General features: G+C 45.2%; 1 protein-coding gene across 1 annotated transcript in view; it reads left to right on the top strand.

Moving 5' to 3' along the window:
- LOC126413089 (myrosinase 1-like) overlaps positions 1-21,078 on the top strand; it is a 298,790-nt gene that overhangs the window by 184,479 nt on the left and 93,233 nt on the right. The window contains exon 6 of the mRNA XM_050082984.1: positions 11,789-11,883. Within this exon, the coding sequence (XP_049938941.1) occupies positions 11,789-11,883 (95 nt within the window). The remainder of the gene's footprint in view (positions 1-11,788; positions 11,884-21,078) is intronic.

Here is a 21,078-nt window from a genome sequence, read left to right as displayed (position 1 = left end):
CGGAATGTTGCCGAACGTTTTGGAATCAGCCCGAATCCCGGAACATTGTGCAACATTCTGGAATGTTGTGAAATACTCTCGAATACCCTAGAATGTTCTGGAATGTTCTCAAATGCTATTGAAAATTCTAGAATGTTCTAGAAATTTCTAGAGGTGTGAATCTTGCTAGTCATTATATCTTCAAAAGCACGTCCTTCAGGCAAAAATGGGAACCTTCTTCATGGATGAGGAATAAGGCTACCACATCATGCAACTCCCTTGACCGTACCGGGACTAGTTTATGAGTTTTAGCGGCATGCACATTGTACACTTACTTTCATAATATTTATTTATTATCAATTCCAACGGTTCTGAGCACTATGGGACTTAACTGCTGTGGTCATCAGTCCCCTAGAACTTAGAACTACTTAAACCTAACTAACCTAAGGACACCACACACATCCATGCCCGAGGCAGGATTCGAACCTGCGACCGTAGCGGTCGCGCGGTTCCGGACTGTAGCGCCTAGAACCGCTCAGCCACTCCGGCCGGCTATTTATTACCCATCTTCCCCTGTAGCTCCCTACAGAATGTTAATAACGTTTTTTTATTTAAAAGGCTTTAAAGAGGTTTCACATAAATTTCGGAGGCATTACTTTTCAGCAAGCCCTTGTACGTAAATCCTCTGTAAAATACAAGAAAATAGGAGAAACTGGAATAAATGTCTCGGAAGGATGAATAGACAAAGATTACCTCTCCATATAAGAATGTTTAAGCCATTTGGGAGAAGAAGTCATGGAAACCGAGGAAGCGGTTGGTACTGTAACAGTCAAAACGGAGAAAGGTCTATTGCTTGAAGTGATGATGATGATGTAGATGTATTACACCTCCCCAAGTCAGCCTCTTTCTTTGAGCAACATCTGCAGTTACCTCATGGCTCCACGATATGCTTGCGGCCTCAGAATACGTGCACGCCCACTTAACTGGAGCACCCGTCTTGAAGGCTGGCAAATGAGTAAGCCGATTCCCAAGCCGCTCACAGGTACGTACTTTCCAACTTTTCCGAATCTTTTCACGTGGGAAGAACAAAATTACTGATCCATTACAACCGACTTCTCAAGTACACTCCGCAACACCGGCAACGTCCCAGCGGGCTCAAAACTAACCTCATGCACCCCAAGAGGGCTAGCGGCCAACTCCTTGACTTCGCGAGTTCCGAGCGAACCCACGAGGTTATTTAAAAATAATCCCTTTCAGCCACTCAGCCTCAGCAACAGAATTCACGCATTTATATTGGACTTTCCCTGCTAACGTTAACTGCGTTTGCTCTAAGGTGCTGCTTCTTGCTGTAAGGCGCTTCAAAACACCAAACACCTCGCCGCCTGGGAAAAGCACTCGCCTTTGAGCCAGACCCGTAGGCCTCCACAACAGCCCATTTAGGAGGATTAGGGAAGTATTGGCCCTTCACCTGCAGGCTGAAAGCAACATTCTTTCCCCGGGTAATGGAAGTTGGCTATAGAACCCATACCCGTATTAGCCACAGGGCGAACACAAAAGTGCCCATAAAATGATATTTTGCACTGTAGGAAACAGTAAAATATGTATAACACAATCTAAAAGTTTTGCTGAACGTTCATAAGTATCAGTTCGTTTCTGAAATAAGAGTATATTTAGTTTTCCAATATTGGCAAAGAGCACAAGTGTTTAGGGCATGTGTAACCCGAGAACTGAACAGACGAAAAAAATCAATGTAATTAGATTTCTCGTACTTCATCGCGAAGAAAAAACTAACTTACAACAGCAACAAAAAATTAACTTTGCTTCTTGAATGAGTAATTGTCAACAGTGTGATGTCACCAACCCTGCGTCATGCAGCTGGTATCAGAAAGCTATCTCCTGAAATAATCTTGTCCCGTGAGAACGCTAGGCCACATTCCGCCACCCACATACTCCCAAGTCATAATGTCTGATAACCTCGTAACTCTGATTTAATCTTTAATTTACACTATTTCAAAAATTTTCTTATTGCTAAGCCAGTTACCATGGATGATGACGTCTGTACACAGACAACACGGCTTAATAAGTACCATCCTTATGTATAAGAGCTATCACCTCCCTATTGTCACCTATGGAGGAGAAACATGGACAATGACAGAAAGGGACTGGAGCAGACTGCAAGCAGGGGAAATGAAATTTCTCAGAGCAGTTAAGGGAAAAATAAGAGTGGACAGAGTGAGGAATGTAGATATTAGAAAGAACCGTAAACAAGGAAGTATGAGAGAAGAAATCGAAAAAAAAGAGATTAAGATGGTACGGGCACGTTAAGAGGCTGGGTGGGCAGAGTCTTCCCAAAATTATGCACCCAGACCCGGCAGTAGCCGGAGCGGGATTCGGATACATACATACATACATACATACATACGTATCATCCGAGTATATGAAGGTCTACTAATGTCGGATCCATTTAATTTTTAGTTATTCGGATGCCAGAGCAACAGATACTGGGCTCGCAACAGGACTACTTTTGTGTTAAATGAATAACAGATTATGAAATAAATGATCAAGGAATATAAAAGCAATTGCAGTCGTTCAAAAGACGAATGACTGGTCCTGATGGGATACCAATACAGTTCTGCACAGAGTATGAGAAAGAATCTGCGCCTTTCAAGCAGCAGTTTACTGCAAGTCTCTGTAGGAGTGAAACGTACATAATGATTGGAAAAAAGCGCAGTTCATTCTTGTTTACAAGAAGAGTCGTCGAATACGCGCTCTAAACTAAAGGCCTACATCTCTGACATTGGTCTGTCGTAGAACATTAGAACATGTTTGATGCTTTGGTATTACATTTCTGGAGAACGAAAATCTCATCTGTAGAAACCAACGTGGGTTCCGAAAATAACCATTGTGGGAAATACAGTTCGCTCTGTTCGCCCACAAGATCCAGAGAACAGTAGATACAGATAGGCAGGTGTATAGCGTGACTTTTGACTTCCGTGAGGTGTTCGGTACAGTTTTTCTCTGCCGCCTAATCAACAAAATGCAAGCGCACGGAATATCAGACCAACTGTTTGAGTGGGCAGAAGAGTTTCTAGCAAAAAGAAGTCATTCCGAGTGGAGAGAAGTCTTCAGACGTTAAAGTAACTAGGGGTGTGCGCCAGGGAAGTGTTACAGGATCATTACTTTTCACAATACTTCCACATGACCAAGTGGATGTTGTAGGATAATGCTACTGTATGCACAGAAGTCGCGACGCTAGAAAACTGTAGCGAAATGCAGGAAGAGCTTCAGAGGATCGATGATTGGTGCAGGGAGTGGCAATATACCATCAATATATACTAACGTAACGCACTGCGAATACATAGGCAGATAACCCTTTATTTTTTGCTTACACAGTTGCAGAACAATCACTGGAAACAGTTACTTCCGTAAAATATCTAGGAGTTTGCTTATACGGGGTGGTCCATTGATAGTGACCGGGCCAAATATCTCACGAAATAAGCATCAAACGAAAAAACTAAAAAGAACGAAACTCGTCTAGCTTGAAGGGGGAAACCAGATGGCGCTATTGTTGGCCCTGTAGATGGCGCTGCCATAGGTCAAACGGATATAAAAAACCCCCATTTTTTATTACATATTCGTGTAGTACGTAAAGAAATATGAATGTTTTAGTTGGATAGATGGCGCTGTAATAGTCACAAACGTATAAGTACGTGGTATCACGTAGCATTCCGCCAGTGCGGACGGTATTTTCTTCGTGATACTTGTACATTACCCGTGTTAAAACGGACCGTTTACCAATTGCTGACTGGGTGTTGTGTGGCGTCCTTAGTTGGGTTTAAGTAGTTCTAAGTTCTAGGGGACTGATGACCATAGATGTTAAGTCCCATAGTGCTCAGAGCCATTTGAACCCATTTTTGAACCAATTGCGGAAAAGGTCGATATCGTGGTGATGTATGGCTACTGTAATCAAAATGCCCAATGGACGTGTGCTATGTATGCTGCTCGGTATCCTGGACGACATCATCCAAGTGTCCGGACCGTTCGCCGGATAGTTACATTATTTAAGGACACAGGAAGTGTTCAGCCACATGTGGAACGTCAACCACGACCTGCAACAAATGATGATGCCCAAGTAGGTGTTTTAGCTGCTGTCGCGGCTAATCCGCACATCAGTAGCAGTCAAATTGCGTGAGAATCGGGAATCTCAAAAACGTCGGTGTTGAGAATGCTACATCAACATCGATTGTACCCGTACCATATTTCTACGCACCAGAATTTGCATGGCGACGACTTTGAACGTCGTGTACGGTTCTGTCAATGTGCACAAGAGAAATTACGGGACGCTGGCAAATTTTTTGCACGCGTTATATTCAGTGACGAAACGTCATTCATTCGCCAACAGCGGTAACGTAAACCGGCATAATATGCACTATTGGGCATCGGAAAATCCACGATGGCTGCGACAAGTGGAACATCAGCGACCTTGGCGGGTTAATGTATGGTGCGGCATTATGGGAGGAAGGATAATTGGCCCCCATTATATCGATGGCAATCTAAATGGTGCAATGTATGCTGATTTCCTACGTTGTGTTCTACCGATGTTACTACAAGATGTTTCACTGCATGACAGAATGGTGTTGTACTTCAAAAATGAGGGATGTCCGGCACATAGCTCACATGCGGTTGAAGCGGTATTGAATAGCATATTTCATGACAGGTGGATTGTTCGTCGAAGCACGTTCACCGGATCTGACGTCCCCGGATTTCTTTCTGTGGGGAAAGTTGTAGGATATTTGCTATTGTGATCCACCGGCAACGCCTGACAACATGCGTCAGCGCATTGTCAATGCATGTGCGAACATTACGGAAGGCGAACTACTCGCTGTTGAGAGGAATGTCGTTACACGTATTGCCAAATGCATTGAGGTTGACGGACATCATTTTGAGCATTTATTGCATTAGTGTGGTATTTACAGGTAATCACGCTGTAACAGCATGGGTTCTCAGAAATGATAAGTTCACAAAGGTACATGTATCACATTGGAAGAACCGAAATAAAATGTTCAGACGTACCTACGTTCTGTATTTTATTTTAAAAAACCTACCTGTTACCAACTGTTCGTCTAAAATTGTGAGCCATATGTTTGTGACTATTACAGCGCCATCTATCACAAAGCGAAAAAAGTGGTCCAACTAAAACATTCATATTTCTTTACATACTACGCGAATATGTAATAAAAAGGGGGTTCCTATTTTAAAAAACGCAATTGACATCCGTTTGACCTATGGCAGCGCCATCTAGTGTGCTAACCATAGCGCCATCTGGTTTGCCCCTTCAAGCTAGACAAGCTTCGTTCTTTGTAGTTTTTTCGTTTGACGCTTATTTCGTGAGATCAATGGACCACCCTGTAGAGCCATTTGAAATGAAAACGACCACAGAAAATTAACCGCAAGTAAGGCAGATGCCAGAGTGAGTTTCGCTGGACGAATCCCCAGGAAATGTAGTTCATCAACGAAGGAACTATCATACGAAACATTCGTTCGACTAATACTTAAATATTACTCACTGATATTGGTTCCGTAAACTCAATGCCCCTATCACTACACAGGATCTCATTGCTACACTCCGCACGAAACGCAACATCGCTCTTGGTCACGATCGTGTCACCTACTGTCACCTTTGTGAAGCTCCTGTCTCTTTCCTCTCCACCCTGGCCAGGCTCTACAATGTAGTCCTGTCCACCGGCTACTACCCTGACCTGTGGAAAACCTCCCGTATCCTGATGTTCCTTAAACCTGGTAAACCAACGTCCGCCGTCTCCTCCTACCGTCCCATCAGCCTTACCTCGGTCTTCAGCAAGGTTCTGGAATCTATCCTCACCCGCCGCATCCACCAGCATCACCACCAGCACCGCCTCCTTCCCGTTACCCAGTGTGGCTTTCGGCCGTCCTTCTCTTCCGATGACCTTCTCCTTCACCTCACTCATCTCCTTTCTGATCAGCTTAATTCCTGTCGCTCCGCAGTCTTCCTCTCCCTTGACCTCGAATGTGCTTATGACCGCGTATGGCATTCCGGTCTCCTCTTCAAACTCCAAACCTTCGTCCTTCCCATTAACTATGTCCGTCTGATCGGCTCCTTTCTCTCCCACCGTCCTTCCTACGTCACCATCCATAACACGGATTCCTACACCTTTTTTCCCTCCGCCGGTGTGCCCCAAGGCTCCGTCCTCTCCCCCCTTCTGTACCTTTTATATACGGCGGACATGCCGCCGCCGTCACCCCCCCATCCACCTTCTCCAGTTTGCCGATGACACCGCCTTCCTTGCCCTTGCCCCCACCCTGCAGCGCTCCCAACACCTTCTCCAATCCCATCTTGACTGGTTCACCGCTTGGTGCAACCAGTGGTTGCTCAAGATCAATCCCTCCAAAATCCAGGTGATCATTGTAGGGAAAACCACTCCTTCCTTCCGGCTCCTTGATTTCTATCTTACCATCTATGGCCGTCCTGTTGCCCTCACCTCCACCCTTAAGTACCTTGGCGTCACCCTCGATCGTTGACTCTCCTGGACCCCCCATCTCCGGACAATCCAAGCCAATGCACTCTCCATCTCCTCAAGCTCCTTTCCAGCCGTACGTGGGGTCTGGACCCCTCCACCATCCTCCACACCTACAAATCCCTCATCTGCCCTATCCTTTGTTACGCCCATCCAGCCTGGATATCCGCCCCCCCGCCCTACCTTTTATAAATCCCTTCAAATCCTTGAACGCCATGCTCTCCGCCTCACCTGTCGCATCCGTCTCCCCTCTGCCACGCAGATTCTGTACGATCTCATTCCGTTCCCCCACCTCCTCCTTTTCCTTGAAAGGATACAGATCCTGTACACCTTTCGCAAACTCGATCCTCCTCACCCATTTGTCTCGCCCATCCTCTCCCCCCCCCCCCCCTCCTGCTGCTGCGCCTGTATTCCCACGTCCCACCCGGTCTCCATCTCTCCACCCTCCTTACCCTCTCCCAAGGTGGCTTCCGCCAGCTCCCTCTCCCTGATGATGTCCTCCTCCCCTCCATCTATCCCTCCTACCAACTTTGATCCTCCCTCCCTCTTCCTGTGTTTGCTCCTTTGGGCACCCTCCCTTCTCTCCCTCTTCCCTCCCTCCTCCATTTCACCCCACTCCTCCCCTGGGCTTCCCCTCCCCTGTCCCTCTCCTCCTCCCCCCAACTCCTCAGCCATTGGCATCCTTGTTCTCCCCTCTCCTCCACATCACCCCTCTTGGCAGGTCCCCGAACTCGCACACCCAAAGTGGACATTCGCGCGCCGGAGATCATCGCCATCAGTGTCTCGTGTGTGCCGTCGTGTTTAGTGTTCAGTGTTCGCCGTCACACTCCATCGTTCACCAGTGCCATCGACATCTTCAGTGTTTGTGCTTCGTGTCAACAGTCTGTAGTGTGGATTGTCATCGAGTGTGAAAGGCTTCATGTTTTTTATGTTCACGTGTCTACTGTTTTTTCCCCGCCGTTTTGTTCCAACTCATGTGTCTTCTCTGTTTTATCATTGTACTGTCTTTGGCTGAAGAGCGGCGTATTGTGCTGCTGCCAGCCCACCTGTTGTACGGGTATTAAAATCACAATAAAGAAAAAAAAAATATTGGTTCCGTACTAGAAACGACTGAGAGGAAGTAGAGACGCTGCAAAGAAGAAGAACGCTTCGTTACAGGTTCATTTAGTAAGCACGAGACCGTCATCGACATGATCAACCAACTCCGGTGGTACACGCTGCAAGAGAGGTGTTCTGCATCACGGTATGATCTACTTTTGAAGTTCCGAGAGAGTACGTTCCTACAGGATCCAACCAATATATTACGGAGGGTAACATGCAATCGTTGTTCCCGCGGAACACTCGCGAATTTTCAGGAGAAGGGGGAAATTACAGTGGTACACAAAGTTCTCAGCTCCACACACCGTAAGATAGCTCGCGGAGTGCACATGTAGGTGTCGATCACTTGAGAACCTGTCATTACAAAGAATCATGTTTTGTGCAACAGCAACTATAATTTATTGTAATTATTAACTACAGTTATCTTTTGCATCGTAAATGAATGACATATTGGAAAAACTAAGATAGAAAGAGACGTACAAAACGATATAGAAGCATCAGTCCCACTTACACATTTAGTATCTGTTGCTGTTTAATATCTGAAGGAGTGACGTCTGTGAAGTTTAAGCATTCCAAAATATTTACACTAAGGGCATTCGTTGGCCACATGTTCAACAGTTCGCTCATGAGCTCCACAGCAATAGGGTTGTTAGGTTTCCATTCGATGATTAGGGCACTAGTGGCCTGTCTGTATACACCATCTGATAAAAACTATCCGGGCGCCACCACGTTTTGCGCAACTGACCACTAGACGTTATGAGAGGCGGACGTGCGAGTGTAAAAGGAGGCAGGATTATTCTGTTTGCAGTACAAAAGCAGAAACAGCAGAATGGTTCGGTCAGGAGATCTCAACTGGATGTCACATGGATAACAAATCCATCGGAATATTTCAACCTTCTACAGTTGCCCAAGTCAACTATTGATGATGTACTTGTGAAGAGGAAACCAAGACCCGACAGACCTCACATAGCTATGGACAGGGACCGTTAAGCACTGAATATGGTGGCTATAACAGTCATATGAAATCGTGGGAAGGACTCACTCGTGATTTACAAAACGCTACCATAGAATTGTGCTTAGAGATTTAAAAAAAATGCGTTGAAATGGTCGAGGAGTTCCTTACGAGCTCCTGTGGAATATACCATACAAGAGGCGTTATATGCAGGGATCGTGACCGAATCAACTTTAATCGACATGGCAGGAATAACTGCGTTACGCAGGATGAGGAGCACTATTTACATACACACAGGAATTAATATATGCACTTGGCACGGTAGTGAACACCGTGCGTCCTCCTCCCCCCCCCCCCCCCCTCCCTCACCCCCCGATCCAAATAAGAGACCACTCGCCAATAGTGAATGTAATGAAGCAACTAAAATAGAAGTTATGAATACGAAGTCAAGTGAAATCAAACGTTACGATGACGTCCCTAGAGATCACACAAGGCCTGATTAACTACGTCTTATCTAGCCTCAGTAGAAGTCAGACACCGGAACGAGATACTAGTTCGCACCACGCCATAGTCGGGACCCGATTCCTGCCTTGCCATGCCTTTTTATTAGTTGAGCTCTCAGACGAGAGGCAGTTGTCATATGGAATACCTACTCTCTTCTGTGTACCCAAGGAAACACCGTGGCAATATTTCCATCGGCCAATAGAGGCGTGCGACCAGAGATCGCCCTACGAACCAGCGGAGACTATCCTTACGAATTCCTCATTCCTAGTGAAATTTTAAGCTTGGTGACCATCTCAACGAAAAAACAAAAGAGCGCGTCTCGAACGTTTGAAATGTGCAACGGCCATGCGTGGCGTCAAATTGTTGCTGTGCCATCGCGTGGGAGCATACTTCAGACGCGTAACGTCAAAGACACCATACAATCGACCCTAAATGTGTGGCCGGAGATATCCTTTTCGAAGCTGCTATTGTCCAGAAAATTTTATGCCCAGCCGACAAAGGCGAGATAATTCGTCACCGCCCCCGCCGCTGCCTAGTGGCGTGCGCTGGAGGCGGCACTCTAGGGCCCCACGTTTTCCTGCAGACTTCAGAAATAAGCCACAGAGAACTGACACGCACAGTCCATAGGCGCCGCATGGCGTAACTTTTATTACATTGTGAAATCAGAATTGCTCCTACGTCGCCATATTAAGAGGTTCATCAAAAACACAGAAAAGGCCAAGATGAGGGTACTATTTACATGTTAGATCGTAATTACTTCTGCTCTGATTGATATCTGCTTGTTCTCACATTAAAATGATTGGCGGAAATTAAACTTAAACGGAAACAGAGGTTGATTTTCATGAAACGAGTTAGCCCGTAATGGGCGGGCACGTTTCATCACGGGGTAGAAAACCGATCGTCACTGTCTTATGTCCACTTTATTAATTTCTCTGCTTTGCTACCTGCTGATGGATTGAAAGCCCGTATTATCTGGCTTGGGATAGAGATGAGGACTGCAGCCCCACACTTTTATTGATCATAAAAATGTAGCCTCTTTCGAGAGGGTTACTATCTTCACAAACAGGTATCAGGAGGCAAAGTAAACAAACAGTCAAGAAAAGTAGAAAGACACGAGTATATAAGGGTTCCGATGGATTGCTCTCAAGCGAAAGCAGTGTTGGTGGGAATATCCGAGGGAAGATGCCGCTGCTGGGGCACCTGAAACGGTAAACGGAAGAATGCGTGAAAGACTAGGAGAGATAGAGATTGAAAACAGCATGCGGAAAGCTCAGCAGCGTAGTAACCTGAGGGGAGGAAGGAAGGAAAGAACGAAGGAAGTCCGCAGCTCGTGGTCGTGCGGTAGCGTTCTCGCTTCCCGCACGTGGGTTCCCCGGTTCGATTCCCGGCGGGGTCAGGAATTTTCTCTGCCTCGTGATGACTGGGTGTTGTGTGCTGTCCTTAGGTTAGTTAGGTTTAAGTAGTTCTAAGTTCTAGGGGACTGATGACCATAGATGTTAAGTCCCATAGTGCTCAGAGCCATTTGAACCATTTTTGAAGGAAGGAAGATTACATCTGACGTCCCGTCGACATCCAGGTCACTAGAGACGGAGCTCAAGATCGGATTGTGCCAAGGATGGGGAAGGAAATCGGCCGTTCCCTTTGAAAGGAGCCAGCTCGGCATTTGCCTGGAGGGATTTAGGGACATCACAGAAAACCTAAATCTGGATGCCCGGACGCGGGTTTGAACCATCGTCCTCCCGACTGCAAGTCCAGTGTGCTAACCACTGAGCCACCTCGCTCGGTAACCTGAGGGAGACTGAGAGATCGGCACTACATCTAAAATACTGATAAACGTCGGATAAACAGTAACTAGGATTAAAACCCATTGGCAAACAACTCTAAAAATATTAGATAAGCGATAGTGGAAAAGCACAGAAAAAATATGCAATCAACATAACGTGTCGGTGAAGGAGGAAGAGCACAAATAAAATCGTTCCTTCGGTAGGAAAAGTGACGACTTTTTGTTTTAAGTACAGAGGGTCATTAAGGATGATTATTTGCAAAATGGTAAAATAGTGACTAGTAACATTATTCGAACTTTTGTTAAGTGAACTAAAGCGGGAGGCTCCGAGGCCTGCTCTCAGAAAAGAGCTGAAGCTCCAAATAGCGCGTCCATTCACACAGCGGTCTTTATAATAACGAAAGCGCATTATTAGGGCTGCTAAATAATTTCCCACCTACCCATATTTGGTCTCATGTAACTTTCAACTGTTTTCTAACAACGTCATTATGACAACCAAGTGTTGTTTATGAAACGTAAAACATTGTTCTCGTACGGCTCATTCAAGGTCCCGAGCTGCTTGAAATGCTCATCTGCGATCATCATGTCTTATCTCAAACCACTCACTTTAGAAAGCTTTACATCTGTGTAATTTTAGACCTATAGGCTTGGGACACATCTCGTATAACTGTCCGGAGCCTGTCTTAACCTACACGAAGTGTGTGGTAAGTGTTTGTACTTTTGGAAATATGGTGGCAAGCGCATGGACGAATCACGAAACGAAGTTTCCTCTGTAAACTCATTTGCATTCAGTTTCATGTTATTCATTGTGTGTGTGTGTGTGTGTGTGTGTGTGTGTGTGTGTGTGTGTGTGTGTGTGTGGAGTCTTTGTTTGAAAACAAACAAACAGTGTTTCCTTACTTTTCTCCTTCTTTTTAGGGCAACTCAGTATTACGCTCAACTCAAACTTCTACCAGCCGGCCACCAATTCATCAGAAGACATCGAGGCTGCTGAAAGGGCCTTGCAGTTTAATGTAAGTTCAAAGTCATTCATTTGTTTACATGTTGGTCTGGTCACTGAAGTCGCAACAGCAGAAAGAACAGTAAATAACGAAGCTTTAAATTTTATTTTTTCTTCAGTTTCCGTCACAGTTTGTTCCAAAAATTTTATTAATGGTGAATTGCGTCCGACTAGACTGTCCAGTCTCAAGCGATAGCCTTCATTGTAATTAATGTTAACACGCATTTTCACCAGTCCACTTGTACGTACATTAACTTTTATAGCGAATGCTATGGTTTGAGAATGGAAAATGTAGTCCGGAAATAGTCAACACAAATTAAAATTTTTGAAGGCAACTGTGACAGAAACTGAACAAGAAATAGAATTCAGTAAACTAAGTTGCAGGTCTTTGCTCCTACATTTTGTCGGGACTTCCAACAAAATTTTATTTAATGTGCATAGCAGAAAAAAATACGGTGGTAGGATTGTAGATGATATGGAAGTAAACAGATGCGACTGTAATACATACACACTATACTTCTGGAAACAGCAATAGCTCTTACCGAACTGTGTGTCGAGTCTATCTGAACGTGGATGGCAGATATACCGGGTGATTCAAAATTCCTATTACAGGCTTTTAGGGCTTCTACAGGGGACTTAATAGATAATGTTTTGATGAGGAAACAATGTTCCGAAACGTACCGTTTGGACATAAAATGTTTGAAGATGGGATCACTTTCAAATCTCCCACTACGCACACCAGGCTGAGAATAGGGCGCCTTGGACAGTCTCTTCGTGAGAGTGCGACAACGACTGCGAGAGATTGGTACGTTCGAAACTAGGAGGGATGGCTGTGGTGCTCCACGGATGCGGTGCTGACTTTGAGGAGGAGGTTCTTCGTCACGTAGAAGAGAACCCGATGACAAATACTCTAAACATTGGTCATGCCATGTGCTCCTCCAGCACTCTGCTCAGAGCTCGTTGTCGGGAGATCTGAAAATCATTGGACCCTCAAACAGATTTTGCATTTAGACGGTACATGGGATCCTTACCAAAATTTCGGTACATGGGATCCTTACGAAAATTTCGTCCACTACGTCTCCTCCGAAACCTCCTTTTTTGTCATCAGTCTTCTGGCTGGTTTGATGGGGCCAGCCACGAACTGCTCTCCTGTGCCAACCTCTTCATCTCAGAGTAGAACTTTCAACCTAAACCTCAATTATTTGCTGGATGTATTCCAATCTCTGTTTTCATTTACAATTTGTGCCCTCTACAGCTTCCTATAGTACCATAGAACTGATTTCCTGTCGTCTAAATAGATTTCCTATCATCCTAACCCTTCTCTTTGTGAGTGTTTTCCACACATTTCTTTCCTCTCATTCTGTGCAGAACCTCCTCATTCCTTACCTTATCAGTCCATCTAATTTGCATCATTGGAGTGTAGCACCACATCTCCAGTGCTTAGATTCCTTCTGTTCCGGTTTTCCCACACTCCATGTTTCACTACCATACAGTGCTGTGCTCCAAACTTACAAACTAAGAAATTTCCTCGCCAAACTAAGAGCTCTGTTTGGCACTAGTAGACTTCTCTTGGCCATGAATGCTCTTCTTGCCAGTGCTAGTCTGCTTTTGATGTCCTCCTTGCTCTGTCCGTCGTTGATTATTTTGATGCCTAGGTAGTGGAATTCCTTAACTCCATCTACTTCGTGACCATCCATCCCGATGTTAAGTTTCACGCTGTTCTCATTTCTACCACTTATCATTACTTTCGTCTTTCTTCGATTTACTCTCAATTCATATGCTGTACTGATTAGACTGTTCGTTCAATTCAGCAGATCATGCAATTCTTCTTCACTTTGACCAGCAATGTCATCAGCAAATCGTATCATCGATATCCTTTTACCTTGAATTTCAATTCCACTCCTGAGCCTTTCTTTTATATCCATAGTTGCTTCTTCGATGTTCAGATTGAACAGTAGGGACAAAAGACTACATCCCCGTCTTAGACCCTTCTTAATCTGAGTACTTCGTTCTTGGTCGTCCACTCTTTATTATTCCATCTTGTCTCTTGTACATATTGCATACTACCTGTCTCTCCCTATGGCTTACCCCTCTTTTTCTCAGAATTTCAAACGTCTTGCACCGTTTTACATTGTCGAACGATTATTCCAGGTTGACAAATCGTATGAATGTGTCTTGCTTCCGTTATCAACTGCAACGTCAGAATTGCCTTTCTGGTGCCTTTACCTTTCCTGAAGCCAAACTGATCGTCATTTAACACATCCTCCATTTTCTTTTCCACTCTTCTGTGTATTATTCTTGTCAGCAACTTGGATGGATGAGCTGTTATGCTAATTGTGCGACAATTCTCGCACTTGTCAGCTCTTGCAGTCTTCGGAATTGTGTGGATGATATTTTTCTGAAAGTCAGATGGTATATTGCCGGACTTGTACATTCTATACACCAACGTGAATAGCCGTTTTGTTGCCACTTCCTACAATGATTTAGAAAATCTGATGAAATGTTATCTATCCCGTCCGCCTTATTTGACCTTAAGTCTTCCAAAGCTCTCCTAAATTGTGATTCTAAACTGTGGATCCCCTATGTCTTCTAAATCGATCCTCGTTTCTTCTTCTATCACATCAGACAAATCTTCCCTCTCATAGAGGCCTTCAGTGTACTCTTTGCACCTATCCGCTCTCTCATGTGCATTTAACAGAGGAATCCCCGATGCATTCTTAATGTTACCACGCTTGTTTTTAATTACACTGAAGGTTATTTTCACTTTCCTATATGCTGCGTCAGTCATTCCAAGACTCATTTCTTTTTCGATTTATTCACATTTTTCATACAGCCATTTCGTCTTAGCTCCCAAGCACTTGCTACTTATTTCATTCCTCACGACTTGTATTTCTGTATTCCTGAATTACCCTGAAAATTTTTGTGCTTCCTTCCTTGATCGATCAGTTGAAGTATTTGTTCTGTTACCCATACTTTCTTCACAGTTACCTTCTTTATACCTATATTTTTCTTTCCATCTTCTGTGATTGCCCTTTTCAGAGATGTCCATTCCTGGCTGCCGAGCTGTTCTTCATTGCTGTATCTATAGCCTTAAGAACTTCAAGCGTATGTCGTAATCCCTTAGTACTTCCCTATTCCACCTCTTTGCATTTTGGTTCTTCTTGGTCAATCTCTTAAACATCAGACTACTCTTCAACACTATTACATTGTGATCTGAGTCTGTATCTTCTCCCTATTACTAGCTGAAGTTTATTACAGAACTCAGTTAGTCTGTTTCCTTTCTCAGTCGTTGTCCCAAGCCCATATTCTCCTGTAACCTTTTCTTCTACTACTTCTCCTTCGACTGATAACCAGTCCCCCATGACTATGAGATTTTCATTTCCCTTTACGAGCTGTATTATCCTTTCGATATCCTCATATAATTTCTGTGTTTCCTGTTCTTCAGGTTGTGATGTCGGTACGTATACCTGAAGTGTCGTTATCGGTGTTGGTTTCCTATCGATTCTGGTAAGAACAGCCCTATCGCTGAACTGTTCACAGTAACTCACTCTCTGCCCTATCTTTCTATTCATAACGAATCTTACTCCCGTTATAATATTTGATGTTGCTGCTGATATTACTCTATACTAATCTGACCAGAAATCCTTGTCTTCTTTCCATTTCACTTCACTGAGCCCCTACTATATCTAGATTGAGCCTTTGCATTTCCCTTTTCAAATTTTCTAGTTTCCCTACTACGTTCAAGCTTCTGACATTCCACTTCCCGACTAGTAAAACGTTAACCTTTCGTTGGTTATTCCATCTTTTTCTCATGGTCACCTCTCCTTTGGCAGTTCCCTCTGCCAATGGAGAGATCATCATGACATGTCCTGTAATACATGTTATGTGTCTTTAATGCACGTTTTGATTACTAATCAAAGACGCTACCACTAGTCCATGGGTAGACTCTACAATACCTAGACGCCTGTAATAGGAATTTTGAGTCATTCTGTAGGTACGTCAGTCTTTGCTCTTACAGCTCCGTGGTAGTTGACAAGTGGCAGCGTGTCACTCTTTCGGCAACCAGTGACCAGATGTTTTCGGTGGATGGGACGCCGGGTGAACGTGCTGAGTGGGGGACAATCGAAAACCCTCGGTATAAGCGTAGGCCAGGGCAGCACAGGCAATATCCAGTCTTGCATTATTTTGTTGAAAGATTAGCTCATGGTCACCTCGAAGGTAGTTCTTGGCCTTTACACATCAGAAATGTAACGCCTGATGTCCAAATTACCAGCTGCACGACACTGAGGAGGCCGTGATGTCCACCCAATGGCAGATCCTTACAATCACAGTAGGTGGTGGGCTAGTATGACGAGGATGAATGCAATATGACAACGTTCGGTCTCCTCAGAGCCTTCGTACGTGGATACGCCCATGATGATTCTGTACGCAGAACAGGAACGACGTGGTGCGCTTCTTGAGTCTAATGTGGTCAGTGGGCGCACTGCTGTTCCTCTCTGTCACCATGTGAAGGGGGAAGCCGTGCTCATAGCCCACAGCGTTGCAGAAATCATCGCACTGACTGTGTTGATACTTGTGTCAAACGAAAGCATTTCACGACCTCAAATAAGTTAAGTGGTTGTACAATCCTGCATTGTCAATCGAACAACCTAGGTCCCATCCGTGGGAGGTCACTTGAGCCGTTTGGACCATGCTTAGTGTTGAGTACACACTGATCAGCTAGGATATTATGACCACCTATCTAATAGCCGGTAGGTCCACCTTTGGCACTGATAACAGAGGCAGTGCGTATTGGCGTGGAAGCAATGAGGCCTTCGTAGGTCGCTGGAGGGGTTTGACCCCATATCTGCACACACATGTTAAATAATTCCGGCACAATCAATCAGATCCCAGATGTGTTCGATCGGGTTCAGATTTGGCGAGCTGCGTGGCCAGCGAATCAATTGGAACTCATCATTGTGTTCTTTGTACCACTCCATGACACTCCTGGAGCTGTGACACGACGCATTATCTTGTTGAAAAATGCCACTGCCGTCGGGGAAACTTGATCGTCACGAAGGGGCGTACGTGATCTGCAACCAGTGTACGATACTCCTTGGCCGCCATGATGCCTTGTACGAACTCCACTGGACCTGTGGATGGCCATGTGAATCTGGAGCCGCCGCCAGCTTGTCTTCGTCCTTAAGTACAGCAGTCAAAGAGCTGCTCCCCTGGAAGACAATTGATTCACGCCCTCTCTTCGGCATGATGAAGAGGGTACCGGAATTCATCAGACCACGCAACGCTCTGCCACTGTGCCAACGTCCAATGCCGAAGGTCACTTGCCCATTTCAGCCGTAGTTGCTAATGTGTTGGCGTTAACATTGGTCGTCGTCTGTGGTGGCCCATCGTTACGTGTGTTCGATGCACTATGTGCTTAGACACACTTGCACACAGTCCACCGCTTGTGCTCTTTTACCACTCTGCCCAGCCTATGACATCCAATATCTGTAGTTAGGGATAGCCGCCCAACCTCACATGAGGACGTGGTTTCACCTTGGTTTCACCACTTGTTGAAGACAAACACCGCAGCACTCCTCGAACACCCAAAAAATCGTGCAGTTTCTGAAAAGCTCGCGCCGAGCTTCCGGGCCATCATAATCTGCTGTCGATCAAACTCAGATACATCGCGCGCCTTTCCCATTCTACACACGGACAGCACGCTCACTGATACTATATGAATCGTGCATGTGTATGACTAGCAGACATTCGTCGCTAGGTGACGCTGCTACTGCTTGGACGAGTTTATATCGATAATAAGTCGGTGTTCATAATTGTTGAATTATGTTACGTGCTGGTAGATGTTTCTCCTTCTTACTGTACAATATGCACAACGTGATACTGCCGCAAGTAACAAACGCAATTTTTGAGTGAGAAACCCGCAGCATTATCTTTCGTTACATAAAGATTACAGATGCAGTCATTCTCAGCTACCTGAGGTTCGCTGAAATGCTGATAATTGGCACATCTGCGAATCTAGTACTGTACATTCTACCACAGTTTGACGTACTTTACATTTCACCTTCATGAAGTTTCAGTTTTAGTGGCCAGCAGCACACTTTATATATTGAAGTTGTGCACGGATATTACTCACTTTTCTTTAACTGGCTCAGTGATTGTAAGAACTTTAGTTATTACGAAGGAATTGAGATCAGATTTACACTAGTTTGTTATTCTGTGAGGAGCAGCCAATGAAAAGCGAACACCCACCACAAATGGATCATGGAATGCTTTCATTGAAAAGTAATCACCACACGCGTTAAATTATTTGGGAGACGAGACGATAAATTCCTGTTTCGTAGAACGCAGTCGATCGCTGACGGATGAACAACAACCGCACCCACTCACGCGCTTCCTCGCCCGACTAAAACCGACACCCATGCATGTCTTTCTTCAGGTCGCCAAAAATGTGAAAAATCACACAGTGAAAGTCCGGGCTGTATGGAGGATGCTAGAATGTTTCCCAACCAAATCGCTGAAACGTAGTCTTCGTCCGAATAGCAGTATGGGGGCGGGCGTTGTCGGTCAAGATTCCCTCCGACAGCATTCCTAAGCATTTGGACCTAATGGTGCGTCGCAATTTCTGAAAAGTTTCTTCATAGCGCTGTGCATTGATTATCCATCCACGCTTGAGGAACTCGGAGAGCAGGGGGCTCCTGTAGCCGATAAAAAAATGTTCAAATGTGTGTGAAATCTCATGGGACTTATCTGCTAAGGTCATCAGTCCCTAAGCTTACACACTACTTAACCTAAATTATCCTAAGGACAATCACACACACCCATGCCCGAGGGAGGACTCGAACCTCCGCCGGGACGAGCCGCACAGTCCATGACTGCAGCGCCCAAGACCGCTCGGATAATCCCGCGCGGCAGTCGATAAAAGCTCATCATGACTCTACCGGTACTTGTGTGAACAGATTTTTATTTATTTGGCGGGGGAAATGTAGGACGTTTCCACTACTGGCTGTGCCATTTACCCTCGAGCAGTCTGAATGCTGTTGTATAGAATGATCCTGTTCCACGATAACACCCACCCCCATACTGCCTTTCGGACAAAGATATACATGTGCAGGCTGAGATGATGAATTAAAATTTGCACCAAGGTCAGGATTCGAACCCAGGTCTCCTGTTGTCTAGGTAGTTGCGCTAACCACTACGCCAAACGGGCACAGCGGCTTTGCACCACTGCACGGACTATCATAACACACCTCCCTCTTCAGTACAAATTCCCATTCACACCGCAGCCCACTTGGTATTTACCTGGGTACGAATCGCAGCCTTGGTACAAATTATGAGTCGTCGCTTCAGACTGCATATATACATCACTGATGTTAGAAACTTGAATGGAACACAGGCTACGACTCAACGATTTGGTTGGGAAACATTGCAGCATACTCCATACAGCCCGGAGTGAGTGCAGTTGTTGATCCGTCAGTGGCCCACCGTGTTCTACAAAACAGGAATTGATGGTCTTTCTTCCCAGTGGAATAAATGTCTGAATCCGTATTGTGATTAGTTTTGAATGGAACCGTTCCACGGACCCACTGAGGTGGCTGTTCTGTTTTCAGTTGACTGCCACTTATACAGGGTATACGGGTATTTTTTTTTTCTTTTTTGAGTCATCAATCTTCTGCTGGTTTGATGCGGGCCGCCAACAATTCCTCTCTTGTGCCGACCTTTTCATCTCAGAATAGCAACTGCACCATGCGTCCTCAATTATTTGCTGGATGTATTCCACTCTCTGTCTTTCTCTACAGTTTTTACCCTGTACAGCTCACTCTAGTACCCTGGAAGTTGGCTCCTGATGCCTTAACAGAAGTCCCCTCATTCTGTCCCTTCTTCTTGACAGTGTTTTCCACATTTTTCTTTCCCCGCCGATTCTGCGGAGAACCAGCTCATTTCTTACCTTACCAGCCCACCTGATTTTCAACATTCTTCTGTAGCACCACATCCCAAAGGCTTTTCCCCACAGTCCATGCCTCACTGTCATACAATGCTGTCTTCCAAACGTACATTATCAGAAGTTTCTTCCTCAAATTGAGCCCTACGTTTTGTACTAACAGACTTATTTTGCCCAGAAATGCCTCTTCCGCCAATACTAGTCTGCTATTTATGTTCTCCTTGTTCCATTCGCGGTACGTTATTTTGCTGCCTAGGTAGGAGAATTCCTCAACTTCACCTACTTTGCGACCATCAATCATGTTGGTAAGTTTCTCGCTGTTCTCGTTTCTGCTGCTAAAGTGAGTAGTATATTATGTTTTCAACATGCTGCTTGCCAGGAGCTCTGTCTGCAAATGCTCCAGCTCCACTGTGTTTGGATGGTCAATCTTTATGATTCTTTACTTTCTTAACGATCATCGTAGTCTAGGGATATCGTCTTTGATGGTGTCACCTCGAAAAGAAGGAAAACTGAGTATTATCCTAATTCAAAATTGTTAAGGCTCTCGTGGCCACTTGTTGACAAACTGCCTATTGGCTTCTGCCTCGATTTCTTCGGCCGACGTTCGTCTGATGATTTTACTGACGTTTCGCCACCACACGTGGCTAGCGTTGTCAAAACTTCACCCTCCATTGCTGATGGTGAACTGGAGCCGAGCTTGCGGCCGCAGACTGTATGTACCTCGCGCGCCATCGTACGAGGGTTCTCCGCAGTCATTTCCGGTTCGGTTCTCCTCTTTGCCACCTGTGACGGTCGTTCGCTGCAGTACGGGAAGCCAGGATCCTTTTACCTTAAGGCTTTCTTCTTTCTTGTTGAAGCTATTCCAGTATTTTTGTATTTCTAAAGCCTCTCTGAACAAGCGTGTGTGATAGTGTTTCTCTACCGCCAGAACGTCCATGTCGGCGAATTTTACTATGTGGTCGGTCTCACACAGCGCGTGCTCCGCCACGGCCGATTTCTCCACCTGCCCCAAACAGCAATGCCGCTTATGATCCTTGATCCTGGTGTGGATTGATCGTCCAGTCATTCCGACATAAGCTTTTCCTCATGTGCATGGTATGCGGTATATTCCCGACATTGCAAGTGGGTCCCTTTTCTCTTTTGCCGAGCTGAGACACTCTTTGATCTTCTTTATCGGTTTGGAAATCGTCTTTACGACGAGTTTGCGCAGTATACGGCCGTTTCTGTCAGTCACTCTGGGAATGTATAACAGAAAGGCCGTAACCGATA

The sequence above is a fragment of the Schistocerca serialis genome, chromosome 7, assembly GCF_023864345.2.
Source record: "Schistocerca serialis cubense isolate TAMUIC-IGC-003099 chromosome 7, iqSchSeri2.2, whole genome shotgun sequence".
NCBI classification, from domain to species: Eukaryota; Metazoa; Arthropoda; class Insecta; order Orthoptera; family Acrididae; genus Schistocerca; species Schistocerca serialis.
The sequence above is the reverse complement of the archived record's forward strand: the minus strand, read 5'-3'. Positions and strand labels throughout refer to the sequence as shown.